Source organism: Elephantulus edwardii, unplaced genomic scaffold (assembly GCF_000299155.1).
Source record: "Elephantulus edwardii isolate Elephantulus edwardi_28Jun2011 unplaced genomic scaffold, EleEdw1.0 scaffold00074, whole genome shotgun sequence".
Lineage (NCBI taxonomy): Eukaryota > Metazoa > Chordata > Mammalia > Macroscelidea > Macroscelididae > Elephantulus > Elephantulus edwardii.
The window spans coordinates 2,745,328-2,771,351 of record NW_006399824.1 but is presented as its reverse complement, the minus strand read 5'-3'; the positions used below and the strand labels follow the sequence as shown (position 1 = coordinate 2,771,351).

Below are 26,024 nucleotides of genomic sequence, written 5' to 3'. Positions count from 1 at the left end.
GGCATGCTCTGTCTAAAGCAAAGTCCCGTCAACGCCAAGCAGCTGAACACAAGGAGACAAGTGCCACAGTGGAAGTGGACTGGACTGGCAGAGTGCTCAGTGACATTGAACCTGCTCCATGGCGTGAAGGGGCACGGCCCGAAATGTGGTTCACAAGGGGTTATGAGGGTGCCCCCTGCTAGGTTGTTTCAGCTCTTAGACCTCTGTTAACTTCAATCCCTTTAAGGACCTCCTTCTCCTAAGGCCCCTCTAGTATAACAGAAACTCTATCTTGCTGGGTCTTTTGGGAATATTTCTTTCTAATAAACAAAAGTGGACTATTGAGTCTAACTCCTGCAACATTCAGCCAATATGTTAATAGGAGGCAGGTTTCTGATCCATTTCAAGAGAAATGGCCTCTATTTCCATATTTACTTATCCTGCCGCCCTGTTCTGGAGGGCCAGCAATGCTCTCTGCCATGATGTGTGCACTATAATACATACACCAGATACAAATACTAAGATATATACACCACTATATATACACAGGGGTTTTTTTTTGGTGGGGGGTTTGAAAAAAAAAAGATTTTGTGCAAATTCTGGTAAACGATCAGTGGGAACTCCATTCCTTGCTGAGGATACTCAAATCAGCCAGGCACTGCAATGAATGCATCAAATTTACTAAACAACAGTGTTTGTGACATAACTCTTAGTGCTGTTGAGTCAGAACTGACCATCCGGTGAGTTTCCAGAGGCATTCAATTGTATGGGAGGAGACTGGCCATCTTTCTCCAAGGAGCAGCTGGTGGATTTGAACTGCCTGCCTTTGGGTTGGCAGCACAACTCTTTACCCACTAGTCTGCCAGAGCACCTTTGAGTATGTAATTAGTGAACTATGATTTTAATGTAGCATGTAGTAAGTGTCAAGAAATAATAAAAATATTTTTATTTATCTAACATGATAAGGTTCCCCCCATACTTACTTGTTTTGAACAGAACATGAAAAGTTTTAATTTCTGTATCAAGACAGTTTTGCTTTTTCATGTCTGTTGCATGGGATACAGTGCTTGGTAATACTCCACATTTGACAAGAATTGCGTTTTACTTAGATCCAAAAGCAATGCCCATGGAAGAATTAGTCAAGAAATCAAGTGATGCAAGGGGTGTATGTGCTGCAAAGGACTTCTTTAAAGTGGTGAAGAGCAAGGAAATCACTTTGAGGACTAAGGTGTGCCCCCTCAAGCCTTGACCTCACCTCACATTCATGGGAAATTGGGCAGCAAGATAAAGAAGACTGAAGAAGAGCTGATGCCTTTGAGTTGTAGTATTGGAGAAGTATCTTGACTATACAGTGGGCAGCCACACGAGCAAATGCATTTGTCTTGGAGGACCTACAGCCAGAATGCTCCTTAGAAAGGTGGATGGTGAGCCTTCATCACATGTTTTGGGCATGTTTTCAAGAGGAATCAGCCCCTGGAGAAAGAAATCATGCTTGGTCAAGTAGAGGGTGAGCAAAAGAGCGGAAGTCCCACCAGCAGATGGCTTGACCCAGGGACTGCCTGTTGTGGCTGATGGGTCTGTTGTACAAAGGGGCATGTTGCGTTCAAGCCAACGCCATGCACCTAACAATAACAATGGCAGCAACATGTATGCCAGTAAGTGCCGCACTAGACACATGAATTCAGTACTGATTTATTTATTGTGAAAAAATATATCTCTTGTTTTGCAACAGTGTGTGTTTCTAAATTTATCTTCCAAGAAAGCCACAATGGGTATTTATCAGAACATTATATTTTATGTTTCATCAGAATATTTGATTTAGTGTAAGAAAATGGAACAGTTCTTTGAGGAAAGAAATTAAATGAATACTTTGGTAATAAACCTTATATAAATGTTTTTATTTTCCATTTCCTTACAAGGGAGTTTTGGCCGTCCAGTTTGCAGACAATTGCCCTGTCAACCCAAAGGCCACGCTTGTTTGGCGGTTTGAATCCACCAGTAGCTCTTTTCCCAGGGGAAGGATGAGCTTTCTCCTCCTGTGATATTTCCAGCCATGAGTCAGTTCCGACTTGACGGCAATGAGTGGAGTTGAAACACAACAGGAAGTTCTTAGGGGTCCGAGTCAGCTGGCGGTATTCAGTTTGCCATTGTCATGCTTAGCTTCCCTGGAAGTGGACATATCACTGGGCAGCTGGATTACAGTTCGGCTCTTAACCAAACCAAACCAAACCAAACCAAACCAAACCAAACCAAACCAAACCAGACCTGACCCACTCTTACCGGGTTGGTTGTTACTCATAGTGACCCTGTAGGCGGAGTATAACTGATGTTGAATTTCCACGTCTGTCAGTATTTACAGAAGCAGATGGGCCTCATCTTTCTTTTGAGTGTAATCCACAACCTTCCAGTGAGCAGATGAATCCTTTAACTTCTGAGCTACCAGGACTCCTATTATTTACTAATTTTCTGATAGACATTATTTGTTATTGCCCAAATTCTAATGTAAATCTTAATACATTTGACTTATTTTATGAAATGTATTTCTTTTCAGTATTAACATTTGTTATCTTCTTGGTAGATGCCTTTAGGTTGACCACCCCTCCTGGCGACCCTGTGTACAGCAGATCAGAACCATGCTCCCCCCACCCCCAGTCCTCGTGATCTCTGCCATGCTCGGGCCGTGGTCACAGACACTGGGTCCATCCATCTTGCTGAGAGTGTTTCTCTGACGCTTCACCTTTCCAAGGACTAGCTCCTCCTGACAGCACAAAGTGTGAGACTTCTCCACCCTTTCCTCTGAGAAGACCCCAGTGTCACTTCCTCTAATACAGCCCTCTTTGTGGTCTTGGCAGTCCCTAGGGTATTCAGTATATGTTCTTTCACACCAAGTGGCAGAACTGACTTTTTAGCAGGAGATAATTTTATATCCAGGTAAAGTGAAACAGTAGCAACAGTGCAAAAATGAAAGCTTAAGAAAGACAAAAAGAAAAGATTTGTGAATCTCTAAAGACAATTCCAAAATTAACCTCCAAGCTTTGGTGACATAGTCCAGAACATGTTGCACTGCTAGCAAAAAGGAATTTCCTTTTAAAATCATGATGAATCAGAGAATTGAACTTGTACATTTAATCAGGACAGTCTTGTGTGACTGGTGCTGAAGATACTGATAGCAATACATAGAGAAGAGAGTTTGTTCCAAATTTTGCTTCCATTCCTTGCTGTAAGTGAGAAATGGTAGAAACTAAAGCTATTTTAGAGTCTGAAATTGCTGCATCTACAAATCCCAGAAATAAAAACAATATAGACCTTGCTTTGTGGGATGATTTTTTTCCCCTAATGATGTTGTTATAGGAGCGAAAGAAGGACGAGTGTTTGTCAGCATCGTAGTGGCCCGTTGAAGGTTTGTGCCCAAAATTTCTGGATAGTAAATAAGCAAGGTTCGCCTGTCAGGGGAAGCTAATGGTGAAAATGATCGAGGGAGTATATTCCCTATTGGCTTCGTAGAGCATTTTTGTTTTTAAGTGAGTCAGTACTAAATTGTTTAATTCTTCGATTTTCTGTGGAAGGATTTAGTGATGGGTACAACTCAAATATAATTGATTAATATGAGAACAGTTCAGTTAATTAACATGAGAACAGAGATGGTGTGTTTAAACTGAAGACATGATTTTGATTTAATTCATGAATTGTAAACACAGAATAATGAAGAACATCGGTTTTATTGGAAGTTCATTTTGCAACACATCATTGCAGTATTTATAATAATCAGTGAGTGCAGGAAATGGAGTGTTTGGGTCCCCAGAAAACGGAAATTTTGAGGGTTTACCTGAACTTGTTGCATCGTTTGATCTGTTTTTGACAGATCATGTCTCAAACATGGTAACACAGGAAAGGACAACTCATTGTGTATGTTTAGAACAATGTATCAAGAATGAACAAACTTGGTGGCCTAGTGGCAGGAAACTGCACTGCAATCCCAGAGGTGTGCAGTTCAAATCCACCAGATGCTCTGCTGAAGGAGGAGGAACAATCGCTTCCTGTACCAGTCAGATCCAATTTGATGATACACACATAAAATAAATAAATAAAAATTTTTTAAAAAAATTTAAAAAAAAAAAATGAACAAATTTAAGAGAGTCATAAGGGGACTCTGGTGCCCTAGTGGAAAAGGACTGCAATGTCAATCCAAAGGTAGGCAGTTTGAATCTTCCAGCTACTCCATGGGAGAAAGGCGGACAGTCTCCTGCTTTGTGATTTATCATCTTTTTCTGAAAACTTGCTGGAGGGTCAGATATGAGTCAGTTTCGACTCATAACAACCACAGTAAGTGGTAATGTTTACTTAAATACTTTCAGTTTGTTATTATAGCATGTGTAGTTTCCAATCCTGATCTTTCTCATACAGGTAGCTAAATGCTATTTTAAGATGTGTATTTCCAACAAATGGAAAACTGACCCAAGGATTTAGCACCTTTACTAGCTTAAAAAGGTAGCAGCTGAAGGGGTGCCTTGAAGAAATTGCAAATCAGTTACTTGACTGTTTATGTAAAGTTGATTTTTCTTTTTTCTTGTGTACTGTTAGCTGGTACAGGAGGAGATACCCCTCCTTCTCCAGCAAAGCATCTAGTGGATTCGAACTGCACGCCTTCGGGATTGCAGCACAGCTTCTTGCCACTAGGTCACCAGAGACCCCTGGTTATGTAAAGTTTTTAAAATGAAAATGAAAAAATTTAAAATGTAGAGATCATTTCTATGACAAACCTGCCTGTATGTCAGGGCATTACTATTATGTGAAAAACAAAACCAACAAAAACTTAGAGTGTAATGAATGTACCATTTTCTTGTGCTGTGTGTCCAGGTCGTCTTGGCTGATATATCACAGTAGATTGCTGTCTCGAAAGCAGGCAATTTGGAAATTTAAGAACAATTATTTTAACAACCATATAAAATAATTTAATTTTATAATGTATCCCTTTTTAAAACATTTTATTTTATTAATTTTAATGAACATTTACAGAGATTTTGGATTTCCATTCATTGCCGCACTGGTGTTTATGTAATTTAAAAGAAGATTTTGAAAACATAGCAAAACAAATAGTGATTATAATGGAACCTAATAACATGAAATCCTTTATTTAACAATAATAAAAATACTCCAAAAAAACAACAAATAGTGATTATGAAGCAGTCACCATTGCAGAAGCACCTGTGTACCAGGTAAATGAGGAAGCACTCCAGAAGTGTCTGTGAGTGCCCAGGGTTAGTTTCATATAACCACACATCACATCATCATAAGACACTTCAATCTTGCAAGAAGAGAAGGGTGAGAATATATGAATTTGTTTCAGATAGACTTTCCTTCTTAAACAATGTGGATATACCTGTCACGAATGCATGAAGGCATCCAAGGAATTAGTGCAGATTTATCCCGAAGGCTTAAATACAAACCTTTATTGAGAAGTATGACATTCTTACATGAGAACTAAGTTTACAGATTCAGGAAAGACAGGTTTTACTTGTGTTGGCATTGTGATTCCGTAAGAGAAGATAAAAGCTGCGTTTTCCCAGTGTTGAAATGGCTTTGTGTGTATTGCTAACTTTTTTTAAAAAATTGTGACTATAACAAAAGTTTACAGAAAGGTTGGGGTTTCATTCGTTCATTGATTCACATTTTCCTCCCTCCCTCTTTTCCCCCCACATCGACTTGCCTTTGTAATGCACCTCTTGTTCCACGCTATTAATTGTCATCCATATGTCTAATCATAAATTCTTTTCTGACAGTCCTGTTTGTCTTTTCCAGTGCAGTGTTTGTTATCTATCCACTCTTTTCCGATTCTCTCCAATCCCCATTTCAACCCTGTTTTATACCAGTGGTGTTAAACATTACTTGTCTTTTTGTAACTAAGATATTTCACTCAGCATAATGTCTTCCAGACATTGTTTTTTACAAGTGTGTTGTGTTTGACAAGGTCAGTGTTTTTCAGTATTCCATTGTCTGAATGTACTAGTTTTTCTCTCCATTCGTTTGCTGATGGGCACTTGGGTTGTTTCCATCTCTTTTGTGAATAACACAGCAACAAACATGGGTGTGTGTACATCTGTTCTTGTCATGGCTCTGGTTTCTTTAGGGTATATTCCCAGTAATGGGATTACTGGGTCAAATAGCATTTCTGTATCCAATTTTTTTAGAACCCCAGGCTTCCTTCTGTAGTGGTTGTACCATTTCACATTCCCACCAGTAGTGAATGAGAGTTCCAGTCTCGCCACATCCTTGTCAGCATTTGTTTTTTGCTGCCATATTGAACTTCACTATGTTGCAGTGGGTATCACTAGCTTTAATTATCATAAACTACACAACATAATGCTTATTTTGATCCCTGAGGAGACTGAACCACTCTTATCATACAACAGTGATTCAAGAAAGTCTCAATGCATTATCCTTACTGTATGCAAGTAGATCTTGTCTGGGCATCCTAATTCTGATGCAATCATTGGAGAATTTGTGAGAACAACACACGCGCGCGCGCGCGCGCACACACACACACACACACACACACACACACACACACACACACACACACTCTGTTATGTGCCATCGGGCTGGCTCTGACTTACAGTGACCCTGTGCACAGCAGAGCTGGAACCCTGTCCTCTCCTCTGTCAGTCTCTGTTGTGCTGGACACTTTTGCATTGCTGTGGCCGCTGTATCAAACCGTCTTCTTGCGGGCCTTCCTCCTCTTTGCTGACCCTTCACTTTTCCAAGCAGATACCTCTCACCGGAGACTGGCCGCTTCTTGATAACATGCCCAGTATCTGTGAGGTGAAGTCTCACCGGGCTCATTTCTATGGGACATTCTGTCTGCACTTCTTGTATGTGTGTGCACACATGTAACACTTGTCCTGTTAGAATACGTGCACTAAAGGAGGGTGGACCACATGCCTTTCTTCAGTGCTGCCGTCAGTATGACATTTTTAGTGACTGTGTGATATGTGATCTTAGAAATAGACCATCATTCCCTCTGCCCCTGAGGAGGTAATTTCCAGTGCTTTGTTATCATAAACAACACACATCCATCAAACCCCTGGCAGCCCCTCTTTGCCCACATGCTTGGCTGTTTCCCTCAGAGGGATTCCTTCGGGAACTCCTGGAGGATGAGGAGGCCTAGAATTCTTCGTGGGGCGGGAGCTTCCGGTGCTAATGGTCAGTTCAGAGGGTTGGTGTTTTTTTGATCAGCTGAGGGCACCTAAACCTAACACGCCAACCTGTCTGGCCTCCTGACTTCATCTCATGCTGTTCATGGTGACCACACACTCCTGCATCCTGCTGCCCTCTGCATCCTTCAGGTTCAAGTGTGACTCCTCCTTTTACCTGCCCTTGGTTCCCCTCGTGTGTGATTTCTCCAGCCCCAAAGACCCTCTCTGCTACATAAGACGTTTTTAAAGGAAGTTTAATATATTCTTGGATCCTCCACCCTTCCCACCTCCTGCCTTTTTGAAAGTCCTTTCTTTTTTATAGAGGACCAAGCAGCATATCACAGCCCTGGAGACTGTGCCTTATTCATTGTTGCAACCAGCACGGTAGCTCTTGTGCTTTGAATGCACAGTAAGTGTTGTTTGAGTGTTGAAATCCACCAACTGATGCATAGTGGAAAGATGGACAGCCTCCTCTATTGGAAGTTGCAGCCTTAGAAACTCCATGGCTGGAGGGTTGCTATGGGTTGGAACTGAGCCAGTAGCAATGAGTTTGAGTAAATCTGTCTCACTTAGAACCCTAGGTACCAGCCAGCAGTGAGTGGCCAGCCCTTTCCTCACTGCCTTATCTGTGCCATGGCTTTATGTCCACTCATAGCATCAGCAAATGGCTGAGCACACAGTGACCAGGGCTAGAGACCTGCCCTCAGTCCCCAGGCACAATGTGAGCTGCCCTACTTAGATGGGTGGCTGCACCAGTGTGGAGAGGGAGGAGGTGAACTAGGCCCCCTCTCGCGGTGGCCTTTCCTCCTACTTCCTCACTGTTTCACCCTCTCGCTCCACAGGTCTCGGGTCCTGAGGCTGCCGGCGGACTATGGGTACAACGGCCAGCACAGCACAGCAGACGGTCTCGGCAGGCACCCCCTTTGAAGGCCTTCAAGGTGGTGGCATGATGGATGGGCGGCACTCCCTCAGCGTCCACTCCTTCCAGACGTCGGGTTTGCACAACAGCAAGGCCAAATCCATCATCCCCAACAAGGTGGCCCCTGTTGTGATCACGTGAGTAGTGAGGGGAACTTGACCTGACCTTGGGGCTTAGAGTCCCTGGAAGACGGGGCTGAGGAGAACTTCCTGGAGTTGAGGTTTTAGAGAACACTTAACATTTACAAGTGCTTTCAGTTTCGAAGATGAAGAAATTGAGGCCCAGAGAGGTTAGAGCGTTTGTCTGGAGCCACACAGCAAGTGTGTAGCCAGAGCTGAGTTTCTGTGAGTCTCTAATCCCAGGCTCCTTACTGTGTGCAGAGAATCAGCAACTGTGGAGAGGAAGGAACGGGCTGGAGGAGGTATTTATGAAAATAAGCTTTAGCCGGACTTTTTGAAGGGAAGTTTATGTACTTAAATGTGTAAAATTTAGATCCTCCCCCTCCCCAGTAATTATGGCTTGGAACTGAGGTTAGCACCAGGCAGCTTAAGGGCCTTAGATTGAAAAAGCTGGAAGCTGCTGGGCTGAGTATCCTAATGAGGTCCTTGAGGGACATGCCCTGGGAGGCTCAGCGCTGGTGGTGCTGACAGCCCCTGAAGAGAGGGACCCACATGCATGGTGTGTGTCTTGTGGAAGCAGTGCCAGGATGGGGACGACAGGAGGACAAGTGTAGGACAGGATGAGGGCAGGAACACTGGACACCATCTCCTTTGAGCAAGGCGTGTACTTCCCATCACATCTGCTCCCCTGAGCCCCCTGCTTTTGGGCCCTTCTGGGACAGAAGGAAGGAAGCAGACACGATGAGCTCAGAATTAAATGTCTCCACATGTAGACAGTTGGCAAGAGTCTGTCTCTTGGCTGGGGCCTCCAGTGTAACAGGAAAATGGTAACCATCAGAAATTACTCTGGTCCTGATAAGGGGAGGGAGTGAGATGTTACATAATAGTGACTTGAGCCAGAGTCTCTGAAATGGCAGGGAGGAGCTCTGGTGGTGCAGTGGCCAAGTCCCCAGCTGCTGGGCAAGAGGCTGGGGGTTTGGACGACCCAGCAGCTGTACAGGAGAAAGATCTGGCAATCTGTCCCTCAAAAGATTATAGCCTAGAAAATTCTTTGGGACGTGCCACTCATCATGAGTTGAAATCAGTTCATTAGCACCCAACAGCAGAAATGGCAGATGACACACCAAGTTGGGGAGTTGAGGGCGGCATACGGAGACTCGTGTTGTGGGCCTCTTCTTGTTTGTGACTAAGGGATATCCTTATTGGTGTAAGTAGGGATGACATTGCAGATATTTAACCAAGTGATGTCACTCAAGGGAACCCTGGGTAAAGTAAACACTTGGCTGCTGGCCACAAGGTCACAGTTACTCCTTAGAAGAAAGAGGTGACAGTCCGCTTCTATATAGATTGCAGATTTGAAAACCGTGTGGGGCAGGTCTAGTCTGTCCTTTAAGGGAGCTGTGAGGCAGAAGCAGCTCAGTGGCAGTAGGTTTGGTTTGGTGTTTCGGTTAGCCGCCAACTAGCTCTGCAAATTCAGCCAACAATTCTTGCTGACTGGAGTCAGCTGGGAGTGCAGGATTCCTTGGGTTGTGAAGTGTTTTAACTGGAAATGACCTTAACCAGTAGCTACGGAGTCAGTTCAAGTCATGGCAACACCGTATGTGTCAGAGTAGAAATGTGCCTCATAAGGTTTTCGGTAGCTGGTTTTTCTTAAGATTGGCAAGCCTGCTCTCTGAGGTACCTCTTGGTGAACCCAAACCTCCAACCTTTGTGTTAGCAGCCCAGCGTGTTAACTATTTGCACGACCCAGCCATTTCTGAAGTTATCTTAAAACTCAGCTATGTGGAGGTTGACAAGTAACTGTCTGTGGGCCAAGTCTGACCCACTATCTGTTTTCACAAATAAAGTTTTATTGGAACAGAGTCACTTCTATTCATTTACATATTGTTGTGGTTACTTCCATGGTAGAGCTGAGTGGTTTCAATAGAGAGCGTATGACCGATAATCTAAAATATTTACCCTTTTGCCCTTTTACAGAAATGCCTTGTTAACCTTTGATCTAATGCAACTTCCTCATTTTATACATTAAAAACCTCAGTTTTGTGGTGGTTGAGGGATATATCTACCTATAAGTCACATGATGTGGGAGCTCTGATGGCTTAGTGGTAAGAAGCTGAGCTGTGATCCCAAAGGCACACGGTTCGAATACACTAGCTGCTCTGTGGGAAAAGGATGGGCACTCTCCTCCCGTGTGATTAATTGCCTTTGAAAACCCAGCAGAGGGCCAGCTATGGGTCCTTTCCAACTCAGTGGCACACAAGAAGTATTCAAAGAAAGTACAGGGAAAGGGTATATAGGTTCGATGTTGTAAGGTGCCCTGCATAAGACAGAAGGAAACCCTGCTGAACCTGGGCCATTCTCACAGTCTCTGCTGTGCTTAGAGAATAAAACGTGTATTAATTTGATTATATCATAGCTTATAATTTCTTCCCCCTCAATGTATTTTTGTAGTTGGTTTTCTTACATAGTTTGTACACATTGTGTTTCACATTATATATTTTTAAATTTTATTTTAATGAAAGTTTACAGAGACTTTGGATTTCCATTCATCATTGTTGCACTTTTCTCCCTGTGTTTCACATTATTCTTCATGCATATTGTACTTCATACAATAATTTTCATGCATTATGTTTTATAAAATTAATCACCGTTGGACTTTGCCCATCCTTATCCTGTCTTTTCTCCCTGATCCGTCCCATTTCTTTTCCCCTCCCTCTACTCACCAAACTCTGCAGTCCTGTGGTTTTACCTCTCCCCATCCTCAGCCCTCTCCCCCTTGAATTTCCCATACATATTTTACTAGTTATTCTTCTATTTTTTCAATAATGGTCTAATGCAGTATTTGTCCTTATGAGACCCTGTTAGTTCACTCAGCATGATGCTCTCCATCCTCTCCCAAGTTACGTAGTATTTTTCAAAATCGTTTCTCCTAAGTGCTGCATAGTATTCCTTTGTGTGAATGTACTACGTTATCTCAATCCGTTTGGTTGTGGTTAGACATTTGGGCTGTTTCCAGGTGCTTGTGATGGTGAATAATGCTGTTATGCACATTGGTGTACAAATCTCTGTTTGTGTCTCAGTTCTAATTTCCTTGGGATATATTCCTAGTAGTGGACTAGTGGGGTCATGTGGAGTTTCTAGGTTGAACTTTTAAAGGAAATACCAAACTGTCTTCCAGAGTGGTTGTACCATTTTACAGTACCACCAAACAGTGTATGAGGCTTTGCACCTCCCCACATCCTCTCCAACATTTATTGCTTGCTGCACTACTAAACTTTGCCACTGCTACTGGGGTGATGTGGTATCTCATTGTGGTTTGATTTGCATCTCTCTTATTGCCAGTGATTTTGAGCATTTCTTTATGTGTCTGTTGGCCACCTGAATGTCTTCCTCTGTGAAAAGTCTTTCCATGTGTTTTGCCTATTTTGTAATTAAATTTTCAGTCTTTTTCTTCTGGAGGTCCGGGAGTATTCTGTAAACTTTGTTATGAGACCTTTGTCTGAGATACTATTGCCAAATGTTTTTTCCCAGTCTGTAGGCTTCCTTTTCACCTCGTTGGAAAAAGTTTTGATGAGCACAGAGATTTAATCTTTAGAAAGTCCCATTCATCAGTTTTATTCTCTCCAGATTGTGTGTTTCTGGCTGTATTTGTCAGTCTCTTTATATACCATAGATTAGGCCTTCTAAGTTTGGACCCAGTTTATCTCTTATGAACTTTATGGTTTTGGACATTATTCCTAGGTCTGTGATCCACCTTGAGTTGATTTTTGTTTATGGTGTGAGATGTGGATCTTGTTTCAGCTTTCTGCACGTAGCAGTACAATTTTGCCAGCACTACTTGTTGAAGAGGGGATTGTTTCCCCATTTGATAGGTTTTATTTCCTTGTCAAATATTAGTTGACTGTAGATTAGATGGTTTAATTTTTGGGTTCTTGAGTCTGTTTAGCAAGACACAATAAAAGACCTAAATAAATGGAAAAATATTCCCTGTTCATGGGTAGAAAGACCCAATATTGTGCAAATGACAATCCTAGCGAAAGCAGTATCCATGTTCAATGCAATCTCAATAGAGATCCTGTATTCATTTTTCAAGGATATAAAAAGGGAAATTGTCAAGTTTATTTAGAGAGGAATGTTGTTGTTGTTGTATGCCATTAAGTTGCCTGTGATTCATAGCAACCTGATGTACAACAACTTTGAAGGCTGCCCTGTCCTGAGCCAGTCTCACTGACTCCGATACACCTACTCTCATTGCTCAAGTTACTGTATCATTCCATCTCATCCAGGTCTTCCTCTCCTGTGCTGTTCCCTTCACCCTTCCGAGCATGATATCCTTCTCCAGGGATTGGTCCCTCCTGGCCATGTGTTCAAAATATGTAAGACAGAGCTTCAAAATCCTAGCCTTCAAGGAGAAACTTGGTTTCACCCTCTGCAAGACATACTTATTTTTCTGCCAATCCGTAGTATGTTTTAGATTCTTCTCCAGCACCACAACTCAAAGCCATCAATTTTTCTTCTGTCATCCTTAGTCATTATCTAGCTCTCTGATGCATTGCAAATAATTGTGAAGACCATGGCCTGGATCAGGCACACCTTAGTCTCTAGGCGGACATCGTTGCTTCTCAATACTCTGGAAAGGTCCCTGACAGCAGATTTTCCCAATATAATTCATCTTTTGATTTTTTGACTGCTACTACCAAGAGTGTTGATTGTGGCGCCAAGCAAGCTGTAACTGTTAATAACCTCAATTTCTTCTCTATCCATCATGGTGCTGCCAATTGGCCCAGTGGTGAGAATATTTGTCTTCTTGATGTTGACTTTCAATTCATATTGAAGACCTACAATCTGTGACCTTCTGAAGCAAGCACTTCAAGTCCTCCTCAGTTTCAGCAAGCAAGGTTGTGTTATTCGCATAATGTGGGTTATTGAGGAGTCTTCCTCCAATCCTGATGTCATATTCCACCTCATAAAGCCCTGCCTCCTGAATGATCTGTTCTGCATATAGATTGAATAGATATGGAGACAAGACACATCCCTGGTGCACTCCTTTCTTGATTTTGAACCAAGCAGCATTTCCCCCTACTCTGTTCTGAGGACTGCTTTGTGGTCCAAGTATAGGTTTTGCATAAGAACAGTCATTAACCACTCTACTTAAGGTTAACCACAATTTGTTGTGATCTGTAGTCAAAGCCTTTGCACAATGAAGCACCCGAATAAGCAAGGCACTTCTGAAAAACAAAAATGAGGTGGGAGGCATAGCACTCCTTGACTTCAAAACCTACTGAACAGAGGTAACAACCAAAATAGCATGGTACTGGTAAAATGACAGGCAAATAGACCAATGGAACAGTTTATATATTCTTTATGGCAAAATAAACTTTTACAAATTTTACAATACAAGAGACAGACTAGTAGGAAGAATTTATGTTATATATACTTAACATGGTTCGAGACCACAAGTCTCGAAGGATGGGCAATCTCCTGTGCCCTGCTGGAGCGTCAGCTATGGATTGGTTGATGAGATGATGACAGAGGAGCGAGCTGGAAGGAGGCTGGTTTGAAAGTATTTTTTGGTCACAGGTTTTCAAAGGAAGCTTATATTTTGGATGCCTTTCAGTAGACTGACTAAGAGGACCAAACGTGAGATCCTAAGCTCCAGGACAAGCTGTGTGTAACTCACTGTACGTCTTGAGTGCACAAGCCCCATTTGAGTGTTTGAACCTTCTGGTTTGGCAGCTTATAGGAATCTGGAGTTTCTTGTTTTAGGGTTTTTTTATTTATTAAAAAAATTTTCTACTAGTTTATTTACAAAATTTGAATACATTGTTCTTAAGAATAGATTCTTTGAATTTCCCTCACCCTGCCCCCATCCATTTGTACACCCCCATGATTCATCTCCCCCTCCCCCTGCACATCCTCATCTCTCTGCTTCTGAAGTCTGGAGTTTTATCTGTAGACTGTTTGAAACAGTCTGCTATGGTGGGAGAGCTATTGCTGAGAATCCTGTTTGAGTTGATAACAGCCCCAGCATATTTAACTCTTACAGCAGATCAGTTGTTCTGTGCCAGTGAGTTGGCATTGACTCCTAGCTGACTCTAGCAGGTTTGCAGAGACCATAAATCACCTGAGATGAGCTTGCCCATCTTTTTCCCACAGAGCTGGTGGATTCGAACTGCCTGCCTCTGGGTTGACAGTATCCCTCCTTCCCCACTTGGCCACCAGAGCTCCCTGCAATAGTTCTAGGAGGTAGGTATCACAGGAGACTGTGTTGCAGAGAGGTTAAGTGACTTTTCCAAAGGCAGAGTGTTATGTAAGCAAAACAGTTGGGGTTCGTGCCCCAGACGCCTGGCTCCACCTTCCTATGCTGGGAAATTACTGTGTGGGAAGTGTTCTCAGATACAGTCTAATGGAGGCAACAACTCGCTAGACAACAGTGTATTTGTCAGGGTACCAGTTCTTCAAGTGAACGAATTACCATCCAGTCTCTGACTGTGTGTGTGTTAGAATTGTTAGTGGCTGTGATCTTTCTGAAGTAGATCACCAGGCCGTTTTTCTGAGGAGGTAACTCTGGGGAATGAAAATATGAAAGTACTACAAACAGGACAGGAGCGCAGTGGTGTCATGTGAACATATTGGGCTGCTAACCAAAAGGTTGGTGGTTCGAATCTACCAGCTGCTCCATGGGAAAAAAAGTGGATAGACTCCTGCTGTAAAGGTTTGCAGTCTCTGAAACCCAGTGGAGGGTCCTTATGGATCATAATAAACTTGAGAGCAGTGGGTTAAATAGGACAGAATCGCATCTCTCTCATATAAAAGTCCAGGGGAAGGTCCCAGCAGCTATGGCTGCTTTTTGATTATCAGAGACCCCGCCTATAGCTTCCTCATGGTTCCGCTGTCATCAACATGTGACTTTCATCTTGTAAATTTTACGTCTCACAATGGTGTCTAGATTTTAACCTGGGAGGGAACACGGAAAGGGGAGCACGTATCTTCTTTTTAAGGGATTATCTCAGCAAGTGGATCTATCATAGCTTGACCAGAAGTTAATCGTCACAACCCCCTCTTGTTGCATGGAATTCTAGGAATTGTAGTCTCAAACTGGGTAGACCAGTTGCTGTTGTGTGCTGTTGAGTCAGACTTGACTCATCGCTAATCCTCTGGTGGGTTTCAGATGCTCTCCTGTGGTGTCCTGTGGAGCAGCTGGTGGATTCGAACAGCCTGCCTTTCAGTTAGTGCACCATCTTACCGCTAGACCACCAGAGCTTCCCAGGAAACAGGCCTAGTTTGTGGGTCCTTTTGCAAAGGAGTGCTGTGGCAAGTAGTTCAGTGCTCAGTCGCTCACAGAAAACTCCGTTGTTCACCCCACCAGCTGCTCCATGGAAGAAAGACATGGCTATCAACTTCTGTAAAGATGACCGCTTTGAACCTGATGAGCTGTCTGACATGTTCTATAGGATCACTTTAAATTGGAATTGAATTCATGGCATGATTGTTACTTATTTCTCCCCTTATTGTTTGGGGAAAGTAGGGGGGTGGTTATTGGGGACCAATGGGCAGTCTCTGCATACAGGTCAGCTGTGTGGATGGAGATGAGTGACCCTTTTTGGGGTAGAAGGGCAGGGTCAAGGGGCTGCCTGACTCGGCCTCCATCTACCCTTACAGGTACAACTGCAAAGAGGAGTTCCAGATCCATGATGAGCTGCTCAAGGCCCATTACACGCTGGGCCGGCTCTCGGATGCTACCCCAGAGCACTACCTGGTGCAGGTAGATCAGGGCCTGCGGTCGGACCCTTCCGCTCCTCTGGCCTCTCCCCACCCTCTCCAGAACTCCCCCTCGTGGGTCTCTCCATCTCCTCTGTCCTGTTCTCCCCAGCTCCCTCTGTCTCTGCACTATCCCCTCACCCTTCTTAATGGACCAGTGGGCCTCACTCTTCCCTGTGTCTTTGGGGTCTTGATCCCAAGTCCTCTCATTGTAGGGTTCCCCAGGAACCTGCCTCAGGGAGCCCCTGCATGTTTGTTCCTGTCTGTGCACTGCCTGGCCCCAGCAGGCCCACCCCTTCTCCTCCAGAAACTCCCAAGGGGATTGTGACATCCACCCTCCCGTCACCCTGGGACCCCAGCCTCTCCTTCCCTCGGGCTGGCAATCTCCTTCCTTCCGTTGTGGTGGTGTTTTTTTTGTTGTTGTTGTTTTTTTAGGGACACACTTGTTTGGCTTAGCGAGTTTGTTTTGTTTTGGAGACTTTTTGGGGGACACTTTAAAGCCCCTAGAGCCATGAGGCCAGTGGTTTTCAGCCTATCTTGTTAGTTGCTAGAGTCCCAGAGCCTGGGCTGGAGTCAATAGTTGCTCGATAAATATTCAGTGAATGAAAGATTTGAAGGACAGTCGTGATGGTGTGTCCCGCTGGCTGGGAGTCGCTGGCGCTGCTGGTTCTTCTGGAAGAACTGGTCCCTCTTTCTGTCGCATCAGGCGCTGGAGATAAGGCTCCGGCTGGAGGTGGGGCTTGGCTCACATGGCCTCTGTGCTCTTTTTTTTGTGACCCAGAATTAACTTTTTTGGTTTGCTGCCCTCGTTTGCTCTGTAATCATAGTGGCCCCAGCCTGGGCAGGGTAGAGAACCTCAGCCTCAGAACTCTCCCTAAGGACAGGGCTGGGCCAACTTGCCACTGGCTTATTCCTGGTGCCCCAGCCATGACTCCTCACTCTGACCCCTTTCTCACGAGTGCCCCTTGGGGTGAGTGACATTTGCCTTCCCTCGGGGTGGGTGGTGGTTTTTGGGGCCACCCTAGAGCCAGCAATGCTTTCCTACTCTCTTCTGTGGGGCTGGCTCTTCCATAGGAGATGCCACCTCCTACATGAAGCCTTCTCAGATTTCCCCTCAGGAAGCATTTTCCTTCCTTTCCCTTCACTCTGGGACACTCTCCCACAGGTCACTGGCAGTCACGTTTTTGTTTCTCTGAGATAGCAAGCAGGTGGCTTGAAAGAAGGGCTATGCCCCCATCACCCCACCTCTCCACCTGCCCTCCTCCTGGCCTGTTGACCATGCCCCTGGGGCCCCTTGAATAATGACCTCTTCTCCCTGCCAGGGCCGCTACTTCATGGTGCGGGACGCTACCGAGAAGATGGACGTGCTGGGCACCACGGGCGCCTGTGGGGCCCCCAACTTCCGGCAGGCTCGGGGCGGGCTTGCTGTGTTCGGCATGGGACAGCCCAGCCTCTTAGGGTTCAGGCGGGTCCTCCAGACGTTGCAGAAGGATGGACACAAGGTAAATACAGCCTGTCTGCCAGGGTTTTCCTTGGAGCTGGGAAGAAGAAAGGCCTTGTGTGTGCAGGGAGGGTGGGCCATGACCTTGGATGCTGAGATACTCACTGTAGATGGCATGACTGGAGATTCTGGGTGACTGTTGATTGCATTGTCCCGTGAGGACACTAGAGTCCCTGAGGTCAGTCCCTTGTAGAGTTCAGTCTGAAAGCCTCAGGTGAAATGAGGAGGGGACAGGAGGAGCTAGGTCTGAAGAGAGAGCCTATTGTTTGTTGTTGTGTGCCATCAAGTTGATTCGGGCTTTAGCTGACCCTCGGTAGGTTTTCAGAGGCAGTTAGTTGCACAGGAGATTTCCCCATCCTTCTCTCACGGAGCAGCTGATAGATTCAAACCACATGCCTTCGGAATTGCAGCACAGCTTGCCAGTGGGCCACAGAGCTCCCTTAGGTAAAACTTAAAAGTGCCCACCTGTTCCAGGCTTCAGCCAGGATCCATCTGACATCAGCTGCTATCTCTGGTGCCATGGCTTCTTCTAAATCTTTCTGGAACTTTTGGCAGTTCCTTTTCTATGTACTGTTCTAGCCATTTTTGAATTATCTTTAGCAGCATTTTACTTGGGTGTGATATTAATGATAGTTTCCACATTCGGGTGGATCCTAGCTAAAAGTAAATAACACCAGAAGAATGTCTATTTATGCTTCATTGATTTTGCAAAGGCATTTGACTGTATGGATCGTAACAAGTTATGGCTAACATTGAGAAGAATGGGAACTCCAGAGCACTGAATTGTGTTCGTGTGAAACCTATACCTAGACCAGGAGGTTGTTGTGTGAACAGAACAAGGCAACACTACATGGTTTAAAATTAAGAAAGGAGAGTGTCAGGGTTGTATTCTCTCTCCATACCTATTCAGTCTGTATGCTGAACAAATTATTTGAGAACCTGGACTCTGAAAAAGAATGTGGCATCAAAATTAGAGGAACTCATCAATAACCTGCATTATACAGATGACACAACCTTGCTTGTTGAAAGTGAAGAGGACTTGAAGCACTTGTTACAGAAGATCAAAGAATACAGCCTTTAATACAGGTTGCATCTCAACATCAAGAAAACAAAGATTCTTACTACTGGACCAGTAGGCAGAATCATGATAGATGGAGAAAAGATTGAAATTGTCGACAACTTCATCTTGCTTGAATCTATGATAATACCCTTGGCACTAGCAGTCAGGACATTGCCCTGGGAAAGTCTGCAGTTAGGGACCTCTCCAAATTATTGAGGAGTAATGATGTCGGTCTTTCAGATCACTTGCTTAGTATCTGAGAGCTGGACCGTGAATAAGGGTGACAGAAGAAGAATTGATGCCTTTGAGTTGTGGTTTTAGAGTATTGAACATCCCATGGATGGCCAAAAGAACAAACATATCTTTTTTTTCTTTTCTTCTCCCTGCCTCTTTTTAAACAGTCCTTCCGAAAGGACTATCCACTTAGCATTGTATCCAAAGATGAAATTTGTAGTTGAAAGGAGTTAGAAGTTAGCCTTCGTTACAGACTGGTTAATTTCAGGGTCGAAAATATGGAACGCTCCACAAATTTGCGTGTCGTCCTTGCGCAGGGGCCATGCTAATCTTCTCTGTATCATTCCAATTTTAGTATATGTGCTGCCGAAGCGAGCACCAAACAAACATATCTTGAAGAGAGTGCCGCCAGAGTGCTTTTTGGAGGCAAAGATGATGAGGTTTCACCTCATATATTTTGGACATGTTGCTAGCAGGGGCTCTTCTTGGAGAGGGGCATGATGCTTGGAAAGGTGGAGGGTCAATAAAGGAGAAGAAGACCCTCAACCAGGTGGATTGACATGGTGACTGCTGCAGTGAGCTCCAGTGTGTAGGAAGTGTGAGGACAGCACAGAATAGGGCAGGTTTCAGATCTGTTGTTCACAGAGTAGCTTAGGTCACACTCGATTAGATGGTATCTACAACAACATGGTAGGCTTGGGAGGTGGCCTAGTGGATACAGAGTTGTGCTGACAACCCGAAGGTGAGCAGTTTGAATCCACCAGCTGCTCCTCAGGAGAGAGATGGACAGTGCCTGTCTTTTGCTTCATATCCTCTGAAAACCCTCTGGGGGGGTGAACCATGATTCAGTTCTGACGTGATGACTGTGAGTTCAGTTTTGATGCTAGATCTTACCTTGTCCTCAACCCAGGGCGGGAACAGGACATTATTCTCCCATTTTACAGAGGAGGAAACTAAGGCCTAGAGAGGACAAATAATTTTCCCAAGGCCTCACAGTTTGTGAGTGGTTGAGCCATGAGACTCAAAACCAGGCAGCTGCACTCCTTCCTGTGTGTTGCTGAGATCTGGTCCTGTGTCCCCAGGACCCCAGTGGAGGTCTCCTGAGATCATAGTCATTGAGGGCAGCCCCCGGTGGGCTAAACTGGAGGGGCTTTGAGTGGGTTACCGTGGGGTGGGCTGCTCACTGCTCTGGGTACTTTCTTCTCAGCTTGATTAAGTTCCTGGAGGGTGGAGTCGGCTTCCTTGTCTCTCACTGTGCTTGGTAGATGAATAATGGCATGATGTTTTTAAAAACAACAACAAATCAAACCTATTGCTAGATCTGACTCATTTACAGAGGCTATGAATTTCGTGGGAGGAGATTGCTCGTATCTCTTATACAAAGCAGCTGGTGGATTCGAACCATCCACCTTTGGGTTGGCAGTGCAACTCTTTACCCACTAGGCCACCAGAATTTCTTCAGTATATGCTTTACATATGCTATATAATTGGTCCAGAACTCTATGCTAGGAATTATGGGCACAGGAATGGGAACAGGAGTGGACTCCACCTTAAGGGAACTTGCCCATTACTGGCGAAAGGGTATATATCTGGGAAATGTTAATGTAAAGTAGGGGTTAAGCCCGCCTGAGTCATCCTGAGAGGAGGAGGGCTGACAGAAGTGCTGTCTGAACTGAGTGAGGTGGGACTCCCCCGGTGGGGATCAGACTGGGGTGGAGGAAGGAGGGCCCCTGGGTAGAGGCTGTGGGAGCACATGGAGCTTGGCTGATGTCTCCCCCTTGTGGCGACTCTTAGGACTGCATCATCCTGTGTGTGCGGGAGGAGCCAGTGCTGTTCCTGAGGGCTGGGGAGGACTTCGAACCCTACACCCCACGAGACAAGAAGAACCTTCAGGACAACCTGCAGGGCCTTGGACCTGGGGTCCGAGCGGAGAGGTTGGAGCTGTCTATACGGCAGGAGGTGAGGGCGATGGTTGGCAGGTGGGTTAGAGGCAACACTCCTGTTCCCCGGGCGGCTGGCGGAGTATAAGGAACAGTGGACTAGGAGTCCCAGGACAGGTCCACAAGCTGTGAGGCCCGAGTGGGGCGTTCTAGACCTCTGCTGCCTGTTTTGAGCTTCCTCTGTCTCTCTCCCTCCACCGCTACAGAGGCTTGTCACGGTCACTGGGCCTGTTGACACACCACAGAGATAGAGGTCACAGTGGCCCAGAGTCCTAGTGGGCAGGACTGAGGCCTTACTGGTGTCTGTGGGCCCCTCCAGGTCTTGCATGCTCCTGTTTGATCTCCTCCAGCCCCCAGCTGCCTCAGCTGCCTGCCGTCCTGTAGTCATGAGCGTGGCTGATCCCCTCTGTTTTCTAGAAAGTACCCTTTCTGCCTGGTCTCAGCATGGACTTTGGTGGCCCAGGCATAGGTAGACTGCCCAGGGTCAGTGGTCACCTAATCCTGTTAGAACTCAGGGGTTCTCTGGCCATCAAGTCCCCTCCAGGCGGGACAGTAGTGTGTGTGGCCTCCCTGAGGCCTGGTCACTGTAGAGCTCAGCCAGGATGGTCATTGTGGGGACAGGGAGGACTCGGGTGGGTGTGTCATGGACCTCTGGCTTCACCTCTCCATGCAGATCCATGACTTTGCCCAGCTGAGTGAAAACACATACTATGTGTACCACAATACCGAGGACCTGCGTGGGGAGCCCCACGCCGTGGCCATCTGCAGAGAGGATGAGGTGTACGTGACCGAGGAAGTATACAGGCGGCCCCTCTTCCTGCAGCCCACATACAGGTACCCACAGCGATGGGCCCCAGCATGTAGCAGGGGTGCACCTGGCCGCTGCCTTCCTCCTGCGGGCAGCTCCCCATTTGCAACTGTGCCTCAATGTCCTGCTCCGCTCCTGGGCTGGCAGCTTTGCTTACTGCTGTGGGGCTCTGGGGTGCCCAGGCTGTGTCTCCAGCCTGATGGGCTGCCCCCCGTCTCCTGGCAGGTACCATCGCCTGCCGCTGCCAGAGCAAGGGGCCCCCCTGGAGGTCCAGTTTGATGCCTTTGTCAATGTCATCCGGGTAAGTGAGGGGTGAGTGGGGGTGGAGTGGGCAGGTAGCTTCTGAGGGTCAGTCTGTGTCTGGGCTCTGTGTCTGTGATGATGTTCAAGGTGGACATGACCTTTGGCATTCTTTAGAAGAGGGCTTCCTACTGTGTCATGCATGGGCTGTGGGTGTCGGGGTGTTTGTGTGTCTGTGTTGCTGTGAAGGGTGTCTGTGCACATTTGCTCGTATCTCTGTGGGACACTCGTGTATCTCTGAGTGCCCCTGTGTCTCTCTGGGTGTCTTTGTATCTCTGGAGTGCAGTGTCTCTGTGACATCTGACTGTGTCTCTGGGGAGGGGCTCATTGTATGTACACAGTGTCTCTGTGTTTTATATGTGCTATGTCCCTCAGTCTGGGATGTGTATCTGCATCTCTGTGTGTCTATGCGTCTTTATCTCTTCATGGAGGCGTCTGTTTGTACATCTCTAACAACAGAGCCCAGCACCAACCATTTAGGCATTTGGAGAATTGAAGGCCAGGATGTTAACTTGCTGCATGACCTTGGACAAGTTACCTAACCTCTCTGGACCTCAGTTTATCATATCTCATGTGGAGGCTTTTCAGCATGTGTTTGCTGCATTTGTTCATGTGCCAACATCTGTCTTAGTCCCCTCAGGCATGTGCCACCTTACTTAAGTTGGCATCTCGAGAGGTGTCCAGTGCAGACCTCGTCCCCTCACAGCGACTCTCCTTTCCAGAGTCCTTTGTGTGGCACTGCATTTAGTGCCACTAGGGGGTGGTGCTGTGCCCCCAGGACAGTTGGGACATTTGAGGCTAAGGGGTTTGGTGACTTGTCCACTTTCCCATCTGGTTTGGCTGATTTGGAGAAAGAGATGTTTGACCCCTTCTTGCTGTAGATTGTGGGGTGAGGGTGGATTTGCTGTTACCACCCTACCCTCCAACTTGGTCTTCAGCCAGGGTTTCAGGTTCTGCAGCATGACCTGATAATCATGTCTTTCCTCAGGAGACCCCCAGCTTGCTGCTGCTCCGAGATGCCCCTGGGCCTCCCCCAGCCCTCCTCTTCAGCTGCCAGACGGGTGTGGGCAGGACCAACCTGGGCATGGTCCTGGGCACCCTCGTCCTGCGTCACCGCAGTGGGTCCACCTCACAGCCTGAGTAAGTGACTGGGACCTTGTGCTCGAGGGGCTGGAGACACAGAAACGAGGGGGTGGGATATCAGGAGCTGGGGACCATGCTGGAAAGGAACACCTGACCAGCTGACCTGGAAAAAGCCATATGACCTTCATCGGCCTCAGTTTCTCCAGGGGGAGAAATGGCCCTTGCTTCTCCCAACCTCAGTTGGAGGGACGACTTGGAGCCTGTTGTCCAATGTCTCCACTGTCATGTGAGCGGGAAGGAGCAGGCAGAGTGGCCATGGCAGTGTTGTTGGGAGGTCTGACATTCCCTTTTCTTTGTTAGGACTAGCCCCCCACAGGCCAAGCCCTTACCCATGGAGCGGTTCCGGGTGATCCAGAACTTTGTCTGCATGGTGCCCCAGGGAAGGAAGATGGTAGAGGAGGTGAGCGAAGGCCGTGAAGTTGGGGACAGCTGTGCCAGATGAGGGGAGTGTGTCTGCCCCACAACCCTCCACCTTCTCCCTGCCCATCCCTCATCTTTTGCTTTCTCTCTGGCCCTGGACTAGGTGGACAGAGCCATCACAGCCTGTGCAGAGTTACATGACTTGAAGGATGCAGTCTTGGAAAACCAGAAGAAGCTGGATGGCGTCCGACTGGGGAGCCCAGAGCAGGTGAGGGCCTCTGCTCCAGCCCCACCCCGCTCCGCAGCCTGATTCCGTCAGGCTTGGTGACTGCTTTCTTCCAGACTGCTTTTTCTGGCTGTTGCTGCTGCTTTTCTCAGAAGAGCAGATTTCAGAGGAGGGAGGTGAGGGAGCTGGGCCACAGGAAGGATGGACGAGGAAGACAGAAGTCTCCTTTCCCTGGATAGGTCCCCTCAGCTGTGGGATAAATAGTATGGGGAAGGGGCTGCTGGCAGGGTCTTTTCTGTCCCAACTGGGCTTCGTGTAGCTGACACGCCCCAGACCTCCCTGGCTGGCCTGCGGATGAAGAAGCCCTGCACTTCTTTGGGAAGGCTGTGTTTGGGGGGTCCAGCTCGTGCTTCTGGAAGAATGACAGGTTCTCGGCTCTCCGCGGACCTCGTCCCTCTCACTCTGAGGGGAAGAGGTCGGCTTAACTCACGGCGCCTGCAGAATCTCCACTCTTCTCAGCTGTCGTCTTTTTTATTTTGTTTATTCTTTTTGATGATACTATGCACAGCAGAACACACAGCAGTTCAGCAATTTCTTCATATACAATTCTGTGACATTGATGAGTCTTCCAGCTGTGCAGCTTTTTCCACCCTCCTCCTTCGAGCTGCTTCCCCCCCCCACCCCCATTGGTGTAAACTTGCTGCCCCTTAGGGGTCCTGGTAGTTTAGTACCAAGGAGTTGTGCTGCCACCCTAAAGACACACAGTTCAAATCCACAAGCTGTTCTATGGGATCAAGATGACAGTCTCCTCCTGTGTGGTTTACAGCCTCTGAAAACCCACTGGAGGGTCAGCTGTGAGTCGGTTCTAACATAGTGTCATACAACAACCACAATAACAATACCACTGCCCACTAAATATCCTGTCCAGTCTTTGACGTTGATGTTGTGAATTTGATCCCATACAGAGAGTTCTTAAAGGTGCTCCAGGCTCAACACCGATAAGCTTCATTCGCCAAGCTCACACATTCTTTGGTTTTGAAAACTTCAGGGGTGATTTTTGGATTTGGAGTTCTAATTTAATAGAAGAAAGATTACACAGGGCAGTGATTTTGAGAACTCAGCCAATTTTCGTGGGTCCAGAAAATTTGAAATTCTGTTCTACATTTTCTGAGCTTATTTCTTCTGTACTTTTTTTTCCCCTAAGGAGAGAATTTAAAAGCAATACTCTAAATTAACTCTTATCTCACTGCATGGTTTAAAATCGGGAAAGGTGTGTGTTTCTCCATACCTATTCATTCTGTGTGCCGAGCAAATCATTAAAGAAGCTGGACTTCATGAAGAAGGATGCAGTTAGTATCGGGATGAGAGGAAGACTCCCCAGTTACCTGCATTATTCACATGGCACTACCCTGCTTGCTGAAAGTGAGCAAGACTTGAGGCGCTTGCTGCAGAGGATCAAGGACTGCAGCCTTCAATATGGATTACATCTCAACATCAAGGAAACAAGTTCTCACCACTGGGCCAACAAGCAACGTCATGATAGATGGACTGAAGACTGAAATTGTCAACAATTTCATCTTGCTTGGCTCTATTATCAACACCCTTGGTACTGGAAGTCAGGAGATCTGGAGACATATAGCATTGGGGAAATCCGCTGTCAGGGACCTCTCTTAAGTCCTAAAGAGCTGCAGTTGTCAGTTTAAGATGATGGTGCACCTGATTCAAACCTTAATAGTCTTTCCACTCACCTGCTGTGCATCTGAGAGTTGGGCAGTGAGTAAAGATGACAGAAGAACAGTGCCTTTGAGTTGTGGTGTTGGAGAAGCGTCCTGAATACCCCATGGATTGTAAAAATAGATATGGCCTGGAGAAAGTACAGCCAGAGTGCTCCTTGGAGGCAAGAATGGAGAGCTTCATGTCACATGCTTTGAGCATGTTGTTAGGAAAGGCTGTTACTTGGAGAGACATCATGCTTGGAAAGGTGGGAGGATCAGTGAAGAAAAGGAAGACCAATGAGATGGATTGATACAGGGGCTGTGGCGATGGCTCAGGCATGTCAGGATTGAGAAGGATGGAGCAGCAGAGGACAGGGTTCGCGTCTTGTTTATAGGATTGCTATGAGTCATACTCAGCTTGATGGCTCTTAACAACATCAGACATTTCCATCAAGTTAGAACTGATTCATAGATGACACTTCAGCTGGTTTTCAGAGACAGTCAATGCCGTGAGATGAAGTTGCTCATCTTTCTGAGTGCTGGTAGGTTCAAACTGCCAGAGACGCGCCTCCTGTGGGTGCGCAGCACTTACCTATGCTCTAGGCCGCCACATAGAGAAAACCAGAGATGAGGGAAGGAACAGAATCGCCAGACAGCGCTGCTGACCAGAAACTGGCTGCAACTTCTCATGCTTAGATTCTGTGTCGACTGTCCGAGCACACGCTGTGCATCCTGCTTCAACTTACAGCATCAGCCTTTTCTACAT

The 26,024-nt window shown here is 46.1% G+C and overlaps 1 protein-coding gene across 1 annotated transcript in view; it reads left to right on the top strand.

Annotated features, from left to right (window-relative positions):
* Positions 1-8,034: 8,034 nt before the first annotated feature.
* The window catches only part of PALD1 (phosphatase domain containing, paladin 1), a 58,948-nt gene continuing 40,958 nt past the window's right edge, over positions 8,035-26,024 (top strand). Inside the window, exons 1-9 of the mRNA XM_006889042.1 lie at positions 8,035-8,228; positions 15,873-15,975; positions 17,294-17,473; positions 20,561-20,725; positions 21,380-21,540; positions 21,740-21,815; positions 22,803-22,954; positions 23,258-23,357; positions 23,481-23,585. Coding sequence (XP_006889104.1) covers positions 8,044-8,228; positions 15,873-15,975; positions 17,294-17,473; positions 20,561-20,725; positions 21,380-21,540; positions 21,740-21,815; positions 22,803-22,954; positions 23,258-23,357; positions 23,481-23,585 — 1,227 coding nt within the window. The 5' untranslated portion in view covers positions 8,035-8,043. The remainder of the gene's footprint in view (positions 8,229-15,872; positions 15,976-17,293; positions 17,474-20,560; positions 20,726-21,379; positions 21,541-21,739; positions 21,816-22,802; positions 22,955-23,257; positions 23,358-23,480; positions 23,586-26,024) is intronic.